Raw genomic sequence first — 20,861 nt, forward strand, 5'->3', positions numbered from 1 at the left:
GGAGCTCGTCTATACGCAACGATGAGGATTCTGCAGATTTGACAAAGTCGTTTCAAGAACTCAGTCGTCGACTGCCCGTCCTCGTAAATTCGGGCCGCCGATTAGGGAGCTTCTGCTCGCTCAACCGCGCCGGGACCCCGCTTCCGGATTATTTCGAGACTCTCACTTTTCTTTTTCTTCTTCTTTTTTTTTCTTTTTACACCTCGTCTCAAGAGTGTGGACTATTTTTCTTTTTTTCCTTTCAGTTTCCTTTTTACGTGTGTCGTTCTGGTCTTCGCGAAAATGCGTTAACGCGAAAATATGTCCATGGAGGAGACACACGGAGGCGGCATGTCTTCCGCGACGCTCTCGTCCGTCTTGCTCCTTCTACTTTTCGGTCGTGCCGCGAATGCTCAGTAAGTAGATTTGAACTTACCATTGAATTACAGAAACCAAATTTTAGGACTGATATATCGAAATTCAAAATGTATATTTTTAGCAATTAATTCTCAGAGGCTAAGTTGAATTCTTCCTTTCTCTCTCTCTCTCTCTCTCTTTCTGCTTTTTCTTAAGCAACGAGATTAAAAAGCCTTATTATACTGATCGATAAAAATTTATTTAATATCAATAGATGAAACTCATGTACTACATTTATCTTATTAAAATAATTAACCAGTCGATTCGTAGCACCATAAAAATAATGTACACATTCAATTATATGTTTAAAAACAAGTGCCATCGCGATGCTCGCTTTGCAGGAGAAGTTTAGAATTTTTCGATCTCCTACCCGAGGATCCTAAATTGTACGACAAAATGCGACCTCCCAAGAAAGATGGCCAGGCAACCGTTGTATATTTTCACGTTACCGTGATGGGACTCGATTCCATCGACGAAAATTCAATGGTAAACGTATTTTAAAAGTGAAATTTAGTTTTACGTTGTGAGTCCAACCTTTCGTTAATGAGAATTTCATAACGCAGCTCCATACTACTCGCTATTAATTATTGTTTACGGAGTAAATAATTATCTCGACGGAAAATTATCCTTACAGACGTATGCCGCCGATATTTTCTTTGCCCAAACGTGGAAAGACAATAGACTCCGATTGCCGGAAAACATGACGTCCGAGTATAGGTACATAAATCCATTGACAGCCTTTGGATAATTTCTATATTTATGTATCGCTTTATTCAGAATATTTTCGTTGCATTTATTAAGACATTTTAGTTTTCCAAAAGTTTCTGACTAACTGTTATTCTCATCTTATTTCTTTCGTAACGAAATTTAAGATTATTAGAAGTCGATTGGTTGAAAAACATGTGGCGGCCGGATTCCTTCTTTAAGAACGCAAAGTCGGTGACTTTTCAAACAATGACGATACCGAATCACTATCTGTGGCTGTATAAGGACAAAACCATTCTGTACATGGTGAAGTGAGTTTATGGAAAATCATATCTCTGCATTGATGTTTCCCAAGTGAAATATCGGCGAATATTTTTTTCAGATTGACTCTAAAACTTTCTTGCGCCATGAATTTTCTGATCTATCCCCACGATACGCAAGAGTGTAAACTGCAAATGGAAAGTCGTAAGTTATCGTTAAAAAAAAATTTATTCCAGAATCATCATCGCACCTTAACAAATTATGCTACATGTGCAGTTATCTTTTATAATAAAACTACCGTAATTTTTACCGTCGTGTCTCTCAATATATTGTATTTAATAATTGACTTTAATTAAAAATTGGGAGAATGTATTCATAGTTACCAAGAAAATTAGTTTAAGTACTATTATGGTGATGAGTAATTATTAATTACTTGGGTAATTATATATAATTATTCATCTAATATGTTATAAATATAATAGAGAAACTAATAAGAATATTTTTCGAGTCGCCAGCAGTAATTAACAACTTCAGTATTTTCTTGATCATATCTGGCATTTTTAATAATACAGAACATTTATTGCGAAAAATATTACCTCAGCCAGGGTTTGAACCTGGACTAGGAAGTCCCTACACTCTAGGCGTCATATGGTCAAGAAAATACTGAAGATATTAGAGAAACTTTACATTTAACTTAGGCTGCTTTCCTTTTAGGAGACACAAATCGACACAAGTTAACACACTCGAGCATAGTTTGCCACCGTGAAATGGCAAAGATTTAAAGAACAAGATTTTAAGAAAAGGCTTTGTCGAAAAAAGATACTATCGAAATACTCGGACCGGGTGCGTTCTTCGGTCAAAGACACACTCCGACTCTCCTCCCGAGCAGAGTCGAAAAGTGTCGATTGAGTTTGAATTAAATTTTTAATGGTAAGCGACGTGTGTCGATTTGTGTCAAAAATCTCGACTGTGTTCTCTCAAAGGAAAGCAGCCTTAATTACTTAAACTGTGTTAAACGAGTAATTAATAAATTATGTATGGCGTCGATCGAGTACCACGCGTATTTCGTGTCTCACGGCGAAAACAAAACAACTTGATCGACAGTGTCGCACACGACGGACGAAATGATCTTCCAGTGGGATCCCGACGTTCCCCTTGTTGTGGATGAAAATATCGAGCTGCCGCAATTGCAACTCGTTAAAAACTATACAGCCGACTGCACGCAGGTTTATTCCACTGGTAAGTAAGTTGCGTATATAGCCATCTTATCTTGAGAAAAAAAAAACGCTGCACGTTGTATTCGACGTATTCTCGTCGTATAATCAGTCGCTTCGCGTACCATGTAATATAGACGACATCTGCAATCAACCTTTTCAATCAATACTTTCGGCCCTTTCGAGACCGCACGCGTGTTATTCCAAGCCGCGAGAAATTCTTCGACCGACCGCCCATGCGTTGATATCACTTGAGTTTAATCTGACAATGGGCTAAATGCCGAGCACGGGCGCTTTTTATTGTAGATTGCGTCGCAATTTTCAGGTAACTTCACTTGCCTCGAAGTCGTGTTTGTGCTGAAGCGACGTCTCGGCTATTACCTGTTTCACACTTACGTGCCGACGTGCCTGATCGTCATCATGTCGGTGAGTGAGGCGTCGGGAGAGTTTTCGCCGTAAAATCGAAAAAATACTCTCGCCACTCTATTTTTCATTAAAAAAAAATACCGCAGTGGGTATCGTTCTGGATAAAACCCGAGGCCGCGCCCGCCCGAGTCACCCTGGGAGTCACCTCGTTGCTCACCCTCTCCACGCAGCACGCCAAGAGTCAGGCCTCTTTACCGCCCGTTTCATACCTGAAGGCCGTCGACGCCTTCATGTCGGTCTGCACGATCTTCGTGTTCATGGCGCTGATGGAGTATTGTCTGGTGAACATCGTTCTCGGCGACTCGGATGCGCCCGCAGCGAAACCCGCGCCTCCGCCGCCGCCGCCGTCCTCGAGCACCGCGGACTCGGCTAAGCTCGACAAGATCTTCGATATCGCTGCCAAGGTAACGCATGGATGGCGATTGGATGATCAGGGAGCCCCGAGAATCGATTTTAACAAGAGATAATCCATCGTACTTTATCGCCGTCAGTATGGACCAATTGGTTGAGATAGAAACATCCGACAAAAACCCACAGAAGCACCATTGCAATATTAAATTCTGCTTGAAATGTCGGAAAACTGTTGTTTCGTGAGTCTATATGTTAAAAAGTGTTCCGTCACGATTGTTAAACTTGATTCCAGGCTCTTCCGTCTTGGGACCACTTCCGTGCCTCGAATAGGGAAACGAAACAAGCACGCGAGGCAAGCATTGTTGTCAAAGAAAATTTATTTGTAGCGGGTTTGCAGCTTTAAAAAAATATTAATAACGTATAAATTGCTAAAACCTCTAAGAGTGTTCCACGTCGAGTTGTTTCAGAAAACTTTTAAACTCTCGGTAGTTAAGTACATACATTTCGCTATCATTGTTCGTCCAGTTTCAATCGTGTCCCACTCTCTTCGAGGCACGGGGGACAGTCTGCATGATGACGGTTCAAGTTGTGATCGTTGTCACGCAGGAAAACGCAATGTTGTTATCCTGCCGATCGCAGAAATCGCCGGCTGCACCGCCGCCTGGACCCACCCCGGCCCAAAGGGCGCGAATACGGGCGCTGAACATCGACCGCTTCTCGCGCTTCTTTTTCCCTTTCCTGTTCGCCGTGCTGAACGTCACCTATTGGATAATGTTCGCCGAGTATATTTAGACAGTGACATCGGGAACACTGACCGCGGAAACATCGCGCGCGCGCGCGCGCGAGAGAGAAAGAGAGAGAGAGACCTCAAGAGGAGCACGAAGAAGGGGACGAGCTCTTTGCGAGAACACTCCGGAAACACGTTGAGAGAGACGAGGGATGTTTCGGATAAAATTTGTCACTGCGATAAATTTTTACTCGAAATATCCCTCGTCTCTTTCAAATTTATGTAGTCACGTCGATCCACGAACGAAGATGGTGGAGAGTTTCGCGATTGGTGAAGATCTGACGGAAGTCTGGAGATCGAAGATACAATCGGTGCGAGTAACAATAAAATGTAGCGATGGCTAACGGTGACAAACGCAGAAATGTCTAATCTTCTTAGAATGTCGCTCCTCCGGGGAACTTCAATCCTTCTTTTACTCTTTTTCTTATAAGGTAGAACATTTTATTATAACATTACCTGTTATCATGGTGCACTCGCATGTTTTCTCTGACTGCTCACTTTTTTCGTCCGCTCGGCATAGATTCGGTATGTAACATATATATAATAATTACGTTTCATGAGCTATGCGTGATGTGTAATTTTATCGCTAAATACGCGTACATACAAAAGCAAATTTTACTTTCTTCTCTCTGCCAATTAGACATTTCAATTCTAAAAAAAATGAATCGTGCAAATTGTCGCGAATTTTGCTTTTCAAAAAGGACGTTCTTGTTTGTGAACTTTATTAATAAATTTATAAAACTTCTCCGAGAATAAGTAGGAAATTTCGTCGAAATAGAATAGAATGATATACAGTAAGGTTGCATATTAATTCGAATAAATTTAGAAAGTGGCAATATGTTTAACTCAACTTATCAACTTCATATGTCGCTTTGTTCATTATGTAATACTCATGATACCCATAATTCAAAAGGCCGAATAGAAAGTTCATAGCTATTGTCGGTCGTTCGCGATAATCTAACAACCTTGTACGAAATAATATCCCAGTGAACACCGAGCATCAGTTAAATTGCATTTATGTTATGTAATTTCTCACTCAACAACGTTAATGTAATATAACACGTGTGTTATATTATATTTACATTGCTGAGCGAGAAATTGTAAGATAAATGCAATGTAACTAATGCTCGGTGTTTACTGGGATGTCGATTCATGATTCATAAATATTGCCGAATCGCAATCAACTGAACTTTGCGTCATCAAAACTTGTAACAATGAATGTTTCTTGACATAAATCTCTACTGTACGAATGTATCATTAAAAAATATATCTAATAAAGAAATTAATGAAAATCCGTATGGCTCAAATGTGATAAACACAAATTTAAAGGAATGAAAGAACTATGAGCCGTAACAGGGTGTTAGTGTCTAAATATTTCATACTTTAAATTTATTGCGAAAAATATTTAATAAAGAATTATTATGTTCTTTCGCTCATAATTACGTCTATCTCGTCAATGTCAATCAAATTCTGATTAACCTAAATTGCTTTAATTATTTTATCTTCTTAATTTTTTATGTTCAATATTTTTTTATTGTGACCATTTCTTTTTCCTAATTAAAAATTTTTGTTTTAAATTATGCATACGCCAGTAAAATAAACAACCATATTGCACCCTATTGAGTCTAATGTTTTATGTACATCTATGTACATTGATAAGACACATAAATATATTGCACTTTATTAGAGTTAAAATATGCAACAGCTTTTTACCATCGTTTTCTTATATACAACAGTTTTTCCAAAGATTTTTATACATGGTAGTCCTTTTCACGGTTATGTAGAACAATGTTTCAACACAGGCGCCTTGGTCCCTTTTTTATACTTTTTTTTTAAACTAAAATCCTTCTAAACCTAATAGTTAAAGTGTTTAAAAAAATGGAAATGATAACATTTTATTATATATCAAAATACCATTACATTACATAAAATAAATCTTCAAAATTAAATCTTTAAAAATTAAAATCGTTTTTAACTTTCGTACATTAGTTACCATTGTCTGTTCTATCATTGAAGACAATCGATTGCGAGAATCATTACAGCCATATGTGCCCTCTATTGGGGCTAAGCAATACTGTGGGAATACGGGACGACAGACGTCGTTAGTAAGAAGGGAATCTGTTGGCTTACACTTTTATTCTCCGCCTACTTTCAACCCCCACCAATTGCGACCACAGGATCGTAGCACCCACGCACCGAACCAACAGATGAAGGTTGGCGCCCCAGTGACGTGGAGTGTCATAAAATATCATTTTGTCCTGGTTTCACTTGGTATCAATATATTGATGCACGATCGCAATAAAGACTGTTGTAAATGCGAATTTTATGGGACAATAAAACTCTGCAATAATACCTACCTGTTGCATAAGAGTTATTTATTTTGATTTACATTAAGAATTATATAAATTTATTGCACGTGATATAATAAAACAAGAAATTACTGCAAATTTCTACAAATTATACAAAATGTCCACTTTACAGTGATCTTGCAATCACAAAACCAAATTCGAAAAAGACGAAAGTCCGCACGAGCATCCTTTTGATATAAAGCATGTTTATAGCAATTTGTATTGTACTCGTTCTGTCACAACTAGTGCAGTTGTCTTCGTGGATTGAATTTTCACTAAAATAAAGAGTGGAATATAATTTTACGTGCCTCCATTATGAACGACTTTCTTAATTAACTCAATTTTTTGCTGCGACTCTACGTCGCGCGATGCGTTATTAATGTGTAATTATGTGAAATTAATTCTACCGGATGAAAAGCAAAATTGTCGCGGACACAGTCTGATATAACGAATCAGTACACTCGCGCGGGGGGGAAACGGAAAGTGGGATCATCGCGGAGGAAGGAAGCGTAGCGTGGGCCGCCTTATCTGTACAACGTAGCCCGTCCACGATAGCAGGATGCCATTGCCTTCTCTTCCTCGTTTCGCCTTTCCAGGACGGTTCGCTTTCCGTCCTCTTCCGCCGCGCGCGAAGATACGCGTCATCGAAGATTGGTGGGAATCGGGAGCACTGCGTGCAGCAGGCCCAGTATTGTATTGCTGAAGTATAATTATATACTCGGACGAAACAATTAATTCGCTATCTGCTTCCCGGAGTTAACGACAAATGCACGAACGTTTTATCTCCCTCAAATAAACGCGAGTACTGTTTTCAATGTTAAATGTAATTTAGAGTAAAATTTTAATATAAATATATAAGGGAGGGATTTACTGTTCTTTTTTTACCTCTAACTTAGAAAGGCAGTCCCGAAGAGACTGAGAGTGGACGCTCACTTTGCGAAATTTAAGAATTACCCACCTTGGGATATAATATTTCTTTGTCGCGGCCCGTGCAATCAATGATAGCGCAGCTGACATTCTTTTCTTTTTATATTATCCGATCGAGGGCTGAAGCGAAATGAAATAAATAGATTTTCATATCGCGGATTGATATGAAATGTATACCGTTTACATCTGCGGCAATTCGGGTGTCCCTTGAACAACGGACTTCACAAAAGACGACAGAAAGAGCGAGTGAGCCGCACATGTGCGCCGCGGAGTAACATAAGCTTCATGTAACGGGTGTGCGAAAGTGTCGTATATTGACTCGCAAGGGTCCAAATACAAATTGGTGCGCCGACAGATTCGGGATTCTCAATCTTTTGCGATAAAGCCTCTCCGCGACGTTGCGTGTAGCGTGTACAAAAAGAAAACCGATATCAAGCGATAGAACATTGACCCGCGATAGAAGAAGACCTATGATTTGCGCTGCACGATTTATAGAACGAACGTTCCTCCTCGCTGCTCCCGAGAGAGCACGTAAACATGGCAGAAGTCTATTAATATCTATTTAAACATAAATAAGACGTATTCGGCGCATCGACATTTCAACGAACACCAGTGGACTTCTCGCTTGGAGAACAAAGCCGCGTCTTCGCACGCTGAGGCTCGGCGATCCAAAGCTTGGGCGATGTTTTGGAAAAAAAAGGATCACCCTTTTCGCGTACCCGGTGTAAAAAATAAACCTGCGCCTACATCGGAATTTCAGTGACCTCTGCCTGAACCTTGCTCCGGCAATGCTCACCGAGGCCCGCGCTCGTTCTCTCGCTCTCTTCTTGCCTGCGGCCCTTACCACCCGCCGTTCGGTCCCCGCTCGTCGCATCACAAGCCCAAGCTCGTCTCGTTTTCCCTCTCCGTTCCGTTGCCACCCGTGATGATTCTATGTACGGCACTGACGGGCACGAGACTCGGAGACTCAGAGCGGAGTCGCGACCCGACCAGCCGAGGGACTCACTTGCGAGAGACGGCGTCACGAGGCGCGTCCGCGAGGCCGCCGCGATTTTTTTTTTTCGTTATCCGTCGCCCGCCTCGCTTTGCGAGGGTGCACCCGCACCTGCCCGACGGATCCCTGCCGTGTCGTTATCGCACACGTGGACAAGACACGGCGGCCACGAGGAGGAGGGACCGAGGTGATCCGGCAGAGGGGAATTCCGATCTCGGTGCTCGGCGAGATCTCGTACGTTCGTACCGAGTCCGGAGGAGAGCGGCGGCCGCCGTCTCTCTCGAGGGAGAGAAGAAATATCCCGTCGACCTGCACGCGTGAGGGAACGCTGCTTCAGCGTGTTCGTTAGCGTAGGTGAGCCCCATTAGATGGTATTGACAATCGTTAATCGCGACGGAAATCGTTACGCAGGTGTGCGAAAGTGCGTTTCGCGTCGTTCGTCGAGCGCTGCCTAATCGAAACGCGCTCTCGCCGCCTCGAAATTTAACAATTCGTTAACGATTCGGACAATTATATTAAAGCAATTTGCCCGCTGGCATTAGAACGCTCCACGTAAATGCGTTTCTCTTATGCTTTTGCTCCGAATTAAATAATTGTTCTAATTAGGTATTGCGCTAAGTGTCTGCACCGAGTGCCTCTTTCGTTTCACTTGGTACCGTTTAAAAACCGACGAATTTGTTTAATACAAAGTAAAAGTTCTGTCGACAGGAATTTCTTTTACTTTTTAACTTCCGCGACCAAAATTCAATGCGCGGCCCGTCGCGATTTTTCCGCGGCGTATGCGGGGCGGATTTGCAATATTTTGGGACTATTTTATTTTCGTAGAAACTCACGAACCGTCGATGGCTTAGCGTCGCTGCGAAAAATCCACAGAGCAGAGGCAGAATAAAGAAACGGAAAAATGCTTCGCACTCATTACGGGCACGTGGCTCTCGCAGCTTTAATTATACTTATTACCTTAGCAGGTACGTAATAATTGATATGTATTAATTTATACTAACATTGAGTCTTCACGATTAAACATAAAAAGTGGAGATACTTATTCGTGGTATTGAATCTCAAAGTTGGAGATTCTCTCGAGATGCATTCTTGAATTAAATAATTGTAAATGAAGAATGTACAAACCCATACAGCACGCGTGTCTAAAAGACATCTTTAAGAGGTCTTTAGGTCGACTTAAAGACGTCTTAAAGATGTCTTTTAGACATGCGTGCCGTATGGGAAGTCAAAGTTTCTCGAAGTGTCGGTTTAAATGCCGTTCGCACTTTCGCCGCGTTTCGACGCCGTTTTCGCGTACACGTGCAAAAGAAGCCAATTTTGCGACAAAATTCTTTCTCCCGAAAACATCGCTCGTCCCATTCATGTAACGGCGGTGGGCTCTTTATCCACTACGATTAGATAGCGAGATGACCTCGCGACCTGTCTTCCTTTTGAAACCGGCGAGCTTGTGTATTTCGGCTTCTAAAACCCGGGCCGCCCTACGAACAGAGATCGCCGCGCCGGGATTAATCGATTCCGATCGTGAATCAAGTTCGCGTACGATCGTTTATGCACGTGGCGACGCCGTTGCGGGACACACAGATCTACAGCACGAGCCATTTCTCTTAATCTACAGATATCTTTGTATCCAAGGCTGATTTGCAGCTCGGAGAGTTGATTCGTAATTTGAAGAGATGAGAGATATTCGAAATATAAAATTGGGATCTTGCAACAGAGATTGTCCCGTCTCGATATAGTGTCGTAAAGAGTCGGCCGAAAGATCTATCTAGATTTGAGACACCCCGTATTTCGAAGCTTAAAGGTACTTTCCAGAGCCGTCTTCTCTCGTAAACATCCGGCTCTCTTTCGCGATAGCCTCTACCGGTAGTAGAACATCTCTTGATAAACCGGCACGTTCTAGCGTTCATCTGAAACAATTCCGACAAAATTGTCGTCGCATTAATATTAATATTGATACTCGGCGCGGTCGTTATCGTCGCGTTTCAAAAGGAATCGGTGAGCACAGCCAATCGTTGCGTCCTGCGTAATTCGGTTTTGCATGGCAAAATTACTTTTCATTTTGTGCCATTTATTCCCTCGAGAGAAGCGAAAACACGTGTTTTCCGCTTGGCACTCGTCGACGCACGTGATGTAAATATTTTAAATCTTTGCAGGACCTGCGAGTTCTCAACATGAACGAGAAAAAACGCTAGCCAGAGGTAAGACCCAGGTTTTCTAGAAATTCATTACTTTTTTTCATTCACTCCTCTTGTCACGAAAGAGTCACGAAACGACCATTGTGAGCACGTAGTATTATCAATGGTCTTATCGGAGAGTGACGAGCGGCGAAAAAACGCGATAAAACTTTTGCGGCAACTAGGACGCGCGCTGTATAATTATACACAGAATACAGAGGCGAAAACGGGGGTGTTTATAGGATCGGTGCAGAGAGGGGATATGTCACCCATGGATGTGGTGACAGAGAGTCATATTCGGCTAGGGCCGACCGTTCCCAAGTCAAGAGGTAGACAAAACATGTTCATTCGGGAAGCGGGCAGAACCCCTTGACGTAAACAGATCCCTAACGAATTGACATTAGCAAATTGACATTTAACAATGCGAATCATTGTTCTAACATGGATAATGTTTTATACATTAACAGCGAGAGAGTCCATTTGCCGTAGGTAGTTAACTCTTTCTTGCCGTTTTGAGTCTCCATATGCGTAGAGGAAAGTCCCTTATTACGAGACAGGCTTCTAATATGAGATAGGAGGTCTTCAACATCGAAATTCAATCGCAAATCTTTTTCGCGAAGATCACACGATCTGACAAGGAATTTTCCACTGAACATACTTCACTCCCGGGGCAACAAATTCAGGCTGGAACCAACAGAGACTCATATCACGAGCTTATCTCATAATAGGGGACGTTCCTGTATATATTTACCAGATGTACGTTTGCGATATATTCCAATTCCTCCTGTAACGTGGTAAAGGTTTCGTACGCTGTGCTAATCGGAAACTAATTGGGGTAACAGGGGAGATTGTGCCTTTTTCCACACACTTTAACGCATATCGGCATGGATACCGATGGTGTTCTAATTACAGGAGAAGACAATAACCGTACGGCTAACAGAGCTTGCGTTGTATCTCGAATTATAAAAGGTTAATGAGAAACTTTTTCGCGCCATGCAGGATCGCACACGAAGAGACCGCATCCCTGCGAGCAGAGCTCGTGTTACCCGGCGACCGGGAACCTGCTGATCGGTCGTAAGGACAGACTGAGCGCTTCGTCGACGTGCGGCCTCAGAGGCCCCGAAAGATTCTGCATCGTTTCTCACCTTAAGGACAGAAAGAAGTGCTTCTTCTGCGATGCGTCGATACCTAAGCAGCAGCACAACATTGAGAACATCGTCGGCGGGTAAGATATCACTTCACTGTATAGTCGCGAGATAAGTCCAATTTAAAAATAAGCCTTTCAACATAAGTAGAAATGTGCTTCGTTAAAAATGAACAACGGCAACAAAATATGTATATCAAATAATTCAAAAAGTACAAATTTCCAGGGCAAGCTGGTGGTGGCAAGCTGAGAACGGGGTGGAGAATGTCACGATACGCTTCGATCTCGAGGCAGAGTTCCACTTCACGCACATCATTATTCGCTTCCAAACCTTCCGACCGGCTGCCATGTTAATCGAACGGTCGTACGATTTTGGAAGGACCTGGCAGGTGTACCGGTACTTCGCTCACAACTGCGAGAACTACTTCCCGGAAATCCCGACCCACCAGCCCCAAAGATTAACAGACGTCATCTGCGAGACGAGATACTCGGCTGTGGCACCGTCCGCCGGCGGCGACGTAATTTTCAGGTAGAACGTACACAATTTTATATTATTTATCACTCGTCATCTTATTCATTATTCAATACGTCACTTATTTATATTTTAGACTCATTTGAATGCGTCAACGCTTTGCTTTCATTTCAACTTTCTCGCGCGAAGAAACTGCGCTGGTCGAGCGATTCGGATTATAATAATATTAATCACGTTATTAAAAAAATGTCATCTTCTTATTGTTATATTTTAGGGTGTTGCCGCGAAATTTGGAAATTGACAATCCCTATTCAAAGGAGGTGCAAAATCTATTAAAGATCACCAACCTCAGGATCAACATGACGAGACTCCACACCCTGGGCGATGATCTGCTCGACGATCGGGCCGAGATTCGCGAGAAATATTATTACGCCATCCAGAATATGGTGATTCGCGGCTCGTGCTCCTGTTACGGGCACGCCTCCAGGTGTTTACCTTTACCAGGAGTCGTCGATGAGGAGAACATGGTTCACGGCAGATGCGAGTGTACGCACAACACCAAGGGCCTCAACTGCGAGAAGTGCGAGGACTTCTACAACGACCTGCCGTGGAAGCCCGCGGTCGGCAAACAGACGAACGCCTGTAGGCCTTGCAATTGCAACAATCATACCAATTCCTGCCACTTCGACGAAGCGGTCTACGAGAGATCGGGCAGAGTGTCCGGTGGAGTCTGCGACGATTGTCAGCACAACACGCGAGGGCAGAATTGCGAACAGTGCAAGCCATTTTATTATCACGACGTGACGAAGGACATTTCTGACCGAGACGCTTGTCAACGTGAGTTTTCAATCCACATCAGTCGCTTTATAATCTTCGTATAGCGTGTAATTTAAATTTTCGAGGTGATTGTCCGCGCTCTTGTTTTACAAGTAAATAATTATGAATTGCAGATATAAATTAGAGGAACGAATTTGTGTGAACTTGCATATGAAGAAATTAGTATCGTGAAATTGCAAATATATGCAAGTTTCTTTTCCTTTGCAGCCTGCGATTGCGATCTAGGCGGGTCCTTGGATGATGGCATATGCGACTCGAGAACCGACCCTCTAAGCGGCGACGAGTCCGGACGCTGTCACTGCAAAGCGAACGTTGACGGGCGTCGTTGCGATCGTTGCAAGAACGGCTTTTGGAACTTCGATCCCGACCATCCCGAGGGATGTCAAGGTAAAATAGGAAGTCATATTCAAGCACGTCCCGTTTAAAAAGACGTAGCTTCATCAATACTTTTACATAAAGCGTAATATTTAAATAAATATACATTCATTACATTTATTAACGGCATTAAGAAATCATTATTATCGGTCTATATTAATTATCTTCCAAATTCAATTTATAATCTTTCCTTCTAAGAAACAATATTGTATCATTGATGACAAGAATTAGTCGACAGATCTTAGGTGAAAAAAAGCTGGGTCAAAGGTTCTCAAAACTCGTAAAAAAAAGTCAATCACTTTTGCAATTGCAGCCTGCACCTGTAACACGTTGGGTACCATCGACAATCAGGGTTGCAACGTGGTGACGGGCGAGTGCACGTGCAAACGGTATGTCACAGCGCGCGACTGCAATCAATGCTTGCCGGATTATTGGGGACTTTCCGAGGACCGGGATGGATGCAAACCGTGCGATTGCGATCCCGGTGGATCCTACGAGACTTCCTGCGACGTCATCACCGGCCAGTGCAGATGCAGGCCGCACGTCAGCGGGAGAACTTGCAATCAGCCGGAACAGAGTTATTACACCGGCTCGCTAGACTTTCTCATTTACGAAGGAGAGCTGTCCAGAGCGACCGACGTAAGTTCCTTAATCGAATATATGATTTAAAGATATTTTTAAGCATTCATTTTGATACCAATGCTGCAAGCATTGAAACATAAAACATGAGCGCAACACAAAGAAACAACAAAAAGAGAGAGTTACTTCTCTCTTCAACTATTGTATCGACATTATATAATATAAATATATTTATATTAACAATCTCAATCTCTTTTGTTGCTTCTTTCGAGTTGCAATCATGTTTTATATTTCAACGCTCGATAAGCTTATACAATCTTCTTGTACTGATTGTACTGTCTTTTCAGAACTGTCAAGTGGTGATCAGAGAGCCTTATCGCGACGGCAGGAATAGTACGTGGACTGGCACGGGTTTCATGAAGGCTCTCGAGGGCTCGATGTTGAACTTCACCATCGACGACATTCGCAGATCGCTGTGGTACGACGTGATTGTACGGTACGAGCCGGTGCACCCGGGAGTCTGGGAGGATGTGCAGATTATTCTCGAGAGAGATAGTCTACCGGACCCGAACGGACCGTGCGCTGACTGGAGGCCCGAATACGATCGCCTGTGGGTTCAGTTACCTCTGCGCTCGAGAAACGCCATGGCGCAACCGGCTGTATGTCTAGAGGCAGGCAAACGCTACAATCTTCTGCTGCAATTCCGCAAGTTCAACAGCCATGTAGACACGCCTTTGGCCTCCATCCTAGTCGACTCGGTAATACATTTTGTTTCGATGAAGTTGTCGGTTGTCATCAAATATCATCTAGTTGATCGCATAATCTACACTTATTTGCATGCTCTCGTACGATGCAGATTATTCTGAAGCCGAGGATAGACGTGATACCCTTCTTCAAGACCCCGGGTCTGGGTGAGTTGCGTCGCCAAGAATACGAACGTTATCACTGTAATGAATTGTTTAACGATGTCAACATCGTCTGGAGCAACATACCCGAGGTCTGCAAGAAGTATCAGAACAGCATCGGCTATTACGTCTTCGATGGTGCTCATTGTAAGTTCGATCACGCATTGCCCGACGTCATTAAGTCTTCAATGATACACTTAAATTTTATGTCGTTTAATCGTCCTCGTTCAATTGCACACTTACGAGAGCGATGTTGAATTGCAGCTTGCGAGTGTAACCCAACGGGTTCTCGCAGTCTTCTGTGCGAGAACTACGGCGGGATGTGTCCGTGCAAGCCGAACGTGGTCGGCAGACGTTGCGAGCGTTGCGCGCCGGGAACCTACGGATTCGGCCCGGAGGGATGCATCCCTTGCGACTGCGACGGCGTCGGCGCCCTCGACAATTTCTGCGACGGCGAGACCGGCCGCTGCAAGTGCCGTCCCAACACCTACGGCAGGACCTGTGGCCAGTGCGAGCCCGGCTTCTGGAACTTCCCGCATTGCCAGCGCTGCGAGTGCCACGGACACGCGGATAGCTGCGACTCGAAGACCGGGGCCTGCATCAATTGCCGAGATTTCGCCACCGGGCACAACTGCGATCGTTGCGTCGACGATTTCTACGGCGACCCGCGGATTGGCGTGGATATACCTTGCAGAGCGTGTCCTTGTCCGGGTGAGTATGCTTTTTTTTGGAAGAGATTTTACACACCTGCTACATTTGTAATTATATCTGTGCGCTCTTTTTCGGTAATATAAAACTCAGCCTTTTAACAATTCAATCACTAGAATTAAAATAATAAGCTCAAAGTAAGACTCCTAACTAAAACTATACAACATATGAGAAAACGTCAATGTGGGTCACAAGGCAAGATGTAGGTAGCTCAACTTGTAATTTCTATAATTTTATATTTTAAATATAATTACAAATCGTTTATCGATTTGAATCTGTGAATATGCTGACGATAATAACTCCACCCGTAAGAAAACTGCGTTACGTCCGAAAAGAAGCCGGCGCGCGGCACAAATGTGGAAAGAAACGGTATATGAATTCACATTTTAAAATATAAAAATTACAAGTTGGGCTACCTACATCTTGCCTTGTGACCCACATTGGCGTTTTCTCATATGTTGTTTAGAATTAAAATGTCGTTGAACTGTGGCGTTCGCTCCTTAGTTATTCATTTGCTAGTTTATTATTGAAGTAAAAAATTAATTCCTTGTACTAAGCCATTATTTTTATGATATATTTTATGATATTTTATTTTAACAGGCACACCCGAATCCGGCCACTCCTACGCCAACAGCTGCTCATTAGACTCAATAACGCAGGACGTAGTGTGCGAGTGTTTCGAGGGATACTCCGGGCCCCGTTGCGAGCATTGCGCCGAGAATTATTTCGGTAATCCGGAGGTGCCGGGCGGTAGCTGCCAATTCTGCAACTGTAATAACAATACGGACTTGTATCACGCCGGTAACTGCGACCCGCACACCGGTCATTGCCTCCAATGTTTATTCAACACTGACGGCCCCAGTTGCGAGATATGCAAAGCGGGATTCTATGGGGACGCTCTGCGGCAAGACTGTCGAGACTGCGAATGCAACGTCCTGGGCACCGACAAGACCGTGGGATCGTGCAACCATCGTACCGGACAGTGTCCGTGTCTACCACACGTAATAGGACAGCTCTGCGACTCCTGCGAGGAGAATCATTGGAGGATAGCCAGCGGGCAAGGCTGCGACCATTGCGAGTGCGACCCGGTTGGGAGTGTTTCAGACATGTTAGTGTGCGATTGTCATAAAACTCGAAATTCTGCAATTTCTTATGGCGAAAGTATTTTCTTACGAGCATGTAGATCTTTGATAAATCTTGTAATTGAATTGATACCGATTTGATACCGACACAGTGGTCTGATCCATTTTCTTTTCGCAGCATAAAATCTCAAGGTAACTTAGGAAGAAGTTAAAATTGCTTAATCTTAAGATTAATTTATTCCAAATGGATTAGATCACCGTTTTACAACTTATCAATCCAAGAAAGAATTATGTAAAGCTGATTAAAATACTTTTGTGTGTAGATGCAACCGCTACGACGGCACTTGCGAGTGCAGGTCAGGATTCGGCGGTAGGCGGTGCAACGAGTGTCAGACAAACTACTGGGGTAACCCGAACGTGGAGTGTTACAAGTGCGATTGCAACCAGATCGGCTCTGCGAGCCAGCAATGCGACAGGGAGACCGGGGTGTGCGTTTGCCACAAGGGCATCGGCGGCGAGAAATGTAACCAGTGCGACCGCGGCTATCACGGCGTGGCTCCACAGTGCAGCCCGTGTGGCGAATGTTTCGACAATTGGGATCTGATACTGGACGGCCTCACGAACAAAACGAACGCGGTCATTCAAGAAGCTTCGAGGATACAGAAAGTCGGCACGACCGGCGTGTACAGCCAGGAGTTCGACGACATGGAGGAATCCCTGAATGAAGTGCAGGACCTGATTAGCAACACTACTATCCGGAGCCAAGACCTAGACGCGTTGGACGATTTGGCCAATGAGTTGACGAAGAACATCTCTAAATCAACCACGAAGTTGGAGGAAGAGAACACTCGCTTGGAGAATCTCAATCAGCGAGTTAATCTGGCCGACGTCGCGTCGAAGAAATTGAGGAACAGGACTAACAGCCTGTACGAGGCCGCCACCGACTTGCGGGAGAATGCCACGAGGTTACAGGAGGAGAACGTTCTGGGCGCTCTGAACGTGACTCAGCAGATGGCCGAGCAGTCCAGGCAGGCCGAGAAAATGGCGAACGACACCACGAATGTCCTCGGCGATGCGGAACGATTCCGCAAGCACACCGAAAACCTACTGGCGAAGAACCGCGCGTCCGTGAATGAGGCTCAAGAGAGGAGCAAGGAGTCGTTGACGAAGCTGAACGAGAAGCTGAAGACTTTCGGCATGGCGATACCTGAACTGAATCTGCAGATGTGCGGTGACAACGTGACGGATTGTAGCACCGTTTGCGGTGGTGCCGGATGCGGCTTCTGCGGAGGATTGTCCTGCGACGTGGGCGCAGTCAGCAAGGCTAATCAGGCTTTGGATGTCGCCAAGCAGCAAGCTGATAAGATCAAGAGTCACAAGGATGAGGCCGAGCAACTGTTACGCAATGTAATTATCACTAATTTAGTTCTTTAAAATTATTTACGATTCCTGTAAGAATTAATTATGTCGTCGAGAATTATGTCGAGATACATATATTGCAAAAACAACTTATTCGCTTACCATTGTAATCTATAATATTGGTTTCTATGATTTAGTTGATTAATTTGATTTCTCAGATGAGCCAAATAATGCAAGACGCGACAGCGGCAAGATCGAACGCTCAAGACGCCTTCAACTACGCGTTGGAGGCACGCAACCGCTCCGATAAGATCATCAAGGACCTCTCAGATATAACCGAGCGAATCTGGAGCACTCTGAACGAGGACCAATCTACACCGGCCATGGTGAGAGACCTCGCGTACGAGGTGCTCGAGAAGAACATCCATCTGGAGCCGGATGAAATCACGCGGTTAGCCGATCGCATCAAGAGCATCGTGGGCTCTCTCACTGACTCGGAAAAGATTCTCGCCGACACCAAGGATGATCTGCAGCTGGCGCACGATCTCGAGGAACGCGCCAACCGCACCAAAGAGATGGCCATCGAGAAGCAAACCTTGGTGAAAGAAGTGATCCTGTTGCTGAACGATACGCAGAAGGCGCAACGCCAGGCGCAGGATACGATCAACCAAGCGGAAGCGGACGTGTCCAAGTCGCAGAAGGATCTCGCGGACATTGCCGATGTGACAAAGGCCGCTCAAATCCAGGCTAACAGCACCACGCAAACGGTGGAGGCACTGGATGCCCGTTTGAAGCAGCTTCAAACGCAATCGGCGAAGAACGGTTTTGTTCTGACGGAGATCGGCACGGAGTCGAAGAAGGTCGCCGACGAGGCGCAGGTGATCGACGCCAAGACGAAGAAACTGTCGGAGGAGTACAAGAGGGCGGACGAGTCACTGAATCAGCGGGTGAATAAGAGCAAGGGCGATATCCAGCGGGCGAAGAGACTCCTGCAGCGCGCCTCTGAACTGACGGCGGACACGTCGACCAAGTCCAAAGATCTGGACGGTATGGAGAGCGTTTATAAGGACAACGAACGGCTGCTGACGGACCTGATGGGCGACGTGGACGCGCTGACGGTGGAGATGGAGAGACACTTGGCGGACATCGAGAAGAAGTCGCAGGTGTACAGACAATGTTCCGCTTAAAATTGATCGCAACCAGGGAGTCACTCATCTTCCGATCGCGAATTTCTGCAAAGATACATATCGATAACCAGTGGATCTATTCTTCGTTATCACATTTGACACAGATAACTGTCCGCGCGGTAGAATCACTTGCTCCATAGACGAGATTCTTTTTCAGTGTACATCTCATTACCGCATTTACCGCGAGAGATATGTTAGATTTTATTAGTAAGGTCGGTGCTTTATACTTGTGCAATAGTCGTGAGTTTTACCTTGATTCGTAGAGAACGGATATGCGTATTTTCATATTGCATATATACAGTACCGGGCAAAATTATATCACCTTTCGATTTTTTGGGGGGGGGCATGATTTGTAGTGCGTGAATGAAAAATTCGAAAATCGTAATGTATTTCGTGAAATTTTAAATGTATAAATGCGTCGATATGTACGCAAATTCATGTGGGAAGGCATCGGTGATTCCTAGTGTACAAGATGCACCTGTTATCAGGTGTTTTACTGTAAAACTTTAAGCACATTCGATGCACCTTGACGAAAATTATGCTCGGAAAACCTAAAGGTAATAATTTTGGCCGGTACTGTATATACACTTGGCATTCGCAACTTATTCCACATAATCTTGCGAAAGGCGCAGAGATTATTATTAGTGCCATAAATATAAATGGAGGGGCCATTAGTAGTTGTAAAGAAACGATTTGTACGTACATCAGTTGAAACATCGCTTCAATCGAGGTATCTTTTCTAGCTTTTAGCTTCGCTAAATTCTTCCTAATTCTTCTTGCAATCTTCATACTTTTCTATTTCGTAGGACACTTTTTTTACTTTTATAATAAGAATATCGTATACAAGAGTATAAGAATTTCTATCCGCTGATACATATGTACGCCAATTTATTATCACACGGTACTTAAAGAAACATCGTAGCGAGGTATTAAGCTCGTGTTCCATAAATAATACATTAAAGATAATTAAAAGGAGTAATGTAAATAATTAAAATACACGTAATACAGGATTAAGATGTTAAAATAGATATTCTGCAACGGATCTACCGAATATTCGACATATCGTCGAGACACGCACATTTATCTACAAATGGACAAAAGTTCAAGTGGCCTTGTCGATTATTACAATGCCTGTAAATACTTACAGTCTGCGTATCTGTAAATATCTAATATTACTTATGAATTCACGATGTACGACGGCTTTTTATCTCTAGACTTTCTCATTTTTCTTTTACAATTTCAGTCATAATTCTCATTATAAAAACATGACAAAACCTCACGCGAGAAATAATATAAAAATAATAATAGAAACGCCGAAAATTCGTAAATGTAATTATTCTGACGATACAAGGAGCGAAAGGAACAAAGGTTTTGTTATTTATATCGTCGTTGCACGCGATCGACCCTCATACTTTACATCGGAGTTTCGTTTGAAAAAGGACGAACGATGCTATGATCAAGCCAAAAAGAATTCAATGATAATTTAATGTCATATTACGCATAGCGATATTAAAATACTGTAATGTTAGAGAAAAATAAATGAGTTGCCAACAAGTAGGATATGGAGCGGCTATATCTCGGCGAGTCTGTCGATCCTTAATTGCGCGTCGTCTTACAGTTACATTCGAAC

General features: G+C 43.6%; 2 protein-coding genes across 2 annotated transcripts; both read left to right on the forward strand.

The window, feature by feature from the left end:
• The first annotated feature begins 210 nt into the window (after positions 1-210).
• Positions 211-5,202, forward strand: LOC105562398 (glycine receptor subunit alpha-3). Its single transcript, XM_012013200.1, has 9 exons — positions 211-395; positions 738-882; positions 1,031-1,113; positions 1,269-1,412; positions 1,484-1,566; positions 2,467-2,601; positions 2,902-3,002; positions 3,089-3,406; positions 3,960-5,202. The coding sequence occupies exons 1-9, from the start codon at positions 301-303 to the stop codon at positions 4,143-4,145; spliced, it is 1,290 nt and encodes a 429-aa protein (XP_011868590.1). The 5' UTR covers positions 211-300; the 3' UTR covers positions 4,146-5,202.
• A 3,040-nt stretch (positions 5,203-8,242) lies between these two features.
• LOC105562399 (laminin subunit beta-1) lies at positions 8,243-19,608 on the forward strand. Its single transcript, XM_012013201.1, has 14 exons — positions 8,243-8,763; positions 9,235-9,374; positions 10,563-10,607; positions 11,583-11,808; positions 11,954-12,256; positions 12,474-13,036; positions 13,244-13,423; positions 13,725-14,050; positions 14,338-14,748; positions 14,847-15,042; positions 15,160-15,606; positions 16,204-16,711; positions 17,009-18,092; positions 18,263-19,608. Exons 2-14 carry the CDS (start codon positions 9,311-9,313, stop codon positions 19,229-19,231), a joined length of 5,322 nt encoding a protein of 1,773 aa, XP_011868591.1. The 5' UTR covers positions 8,243-8,763; positions 9,235-9,310; the 3' UTR covers positions 19,232-19,608.
• The last annotated feature ends 1,253 nt before the right edge of the window (positions 19,609-20,861 follow it).

This window comes from Vollenhovia emeryi, unplaced genomic scaffold (assembly GCF_000949405.1).
Source record: "Vollenhovia emeryi isolate VEMERY1.0 unplaced genomic scaffold, V.emery_V1.0 DF939189.1, whole genome shotgun sequence".
NCBI lineage: Eukaryota > Metazoa > Arthropoda > Insecta > Hymenoptera > Formicidae > Vollenhovia > Vollenhovia emeryi.

Excerpts from the sequence above, each read along its gene's own strand:
- LOC105562398 (XM_012013200.1), top strand. The coding sequence starts at position 301 with ATGTCCATGGAGGAGACACACGGAGGCGGCATGTCTTCCGCGACGCTC. Across the intron at positions 1,413-1,483 it reads ACCATTCTGTACATGGTGAA|ATTGACTCTAAAACTTTCTT; the intron begins GTGAGTTTATGG and ends TATTTTTTTCAG. Across the intron at positions 3,003-3,088 it reads GCCTGATCGTCATCATGTCG|TGGGTATCGTTCTGGATAAA; the intron begins GTGAGTGAGGCG and ends AAAATACCGCAG.
- LOC105562399 (XM_012013201.1), top strand. The coding sequence starts at position 9,311 with ATGCTTCGCACTCATTACGGGCACGTGGCTCTCGCAGCTTTAATTATA. Across the intron at positions 9,375-10,562 it reads TATACTTATTACCTTAGCAG|GACCTGCGAGTTCTCAACAT; the intron begins GTACGTAATAAT and ends AAATCTTTGCAG. Across the intron at positions 12,257-12,473 it reads GGCGGCGACGTAATTTTCAG|GGTGTTGCCGCGAAATTTGG; the intron begins GTAGAACGTACA and ends GTTATATTTTAG.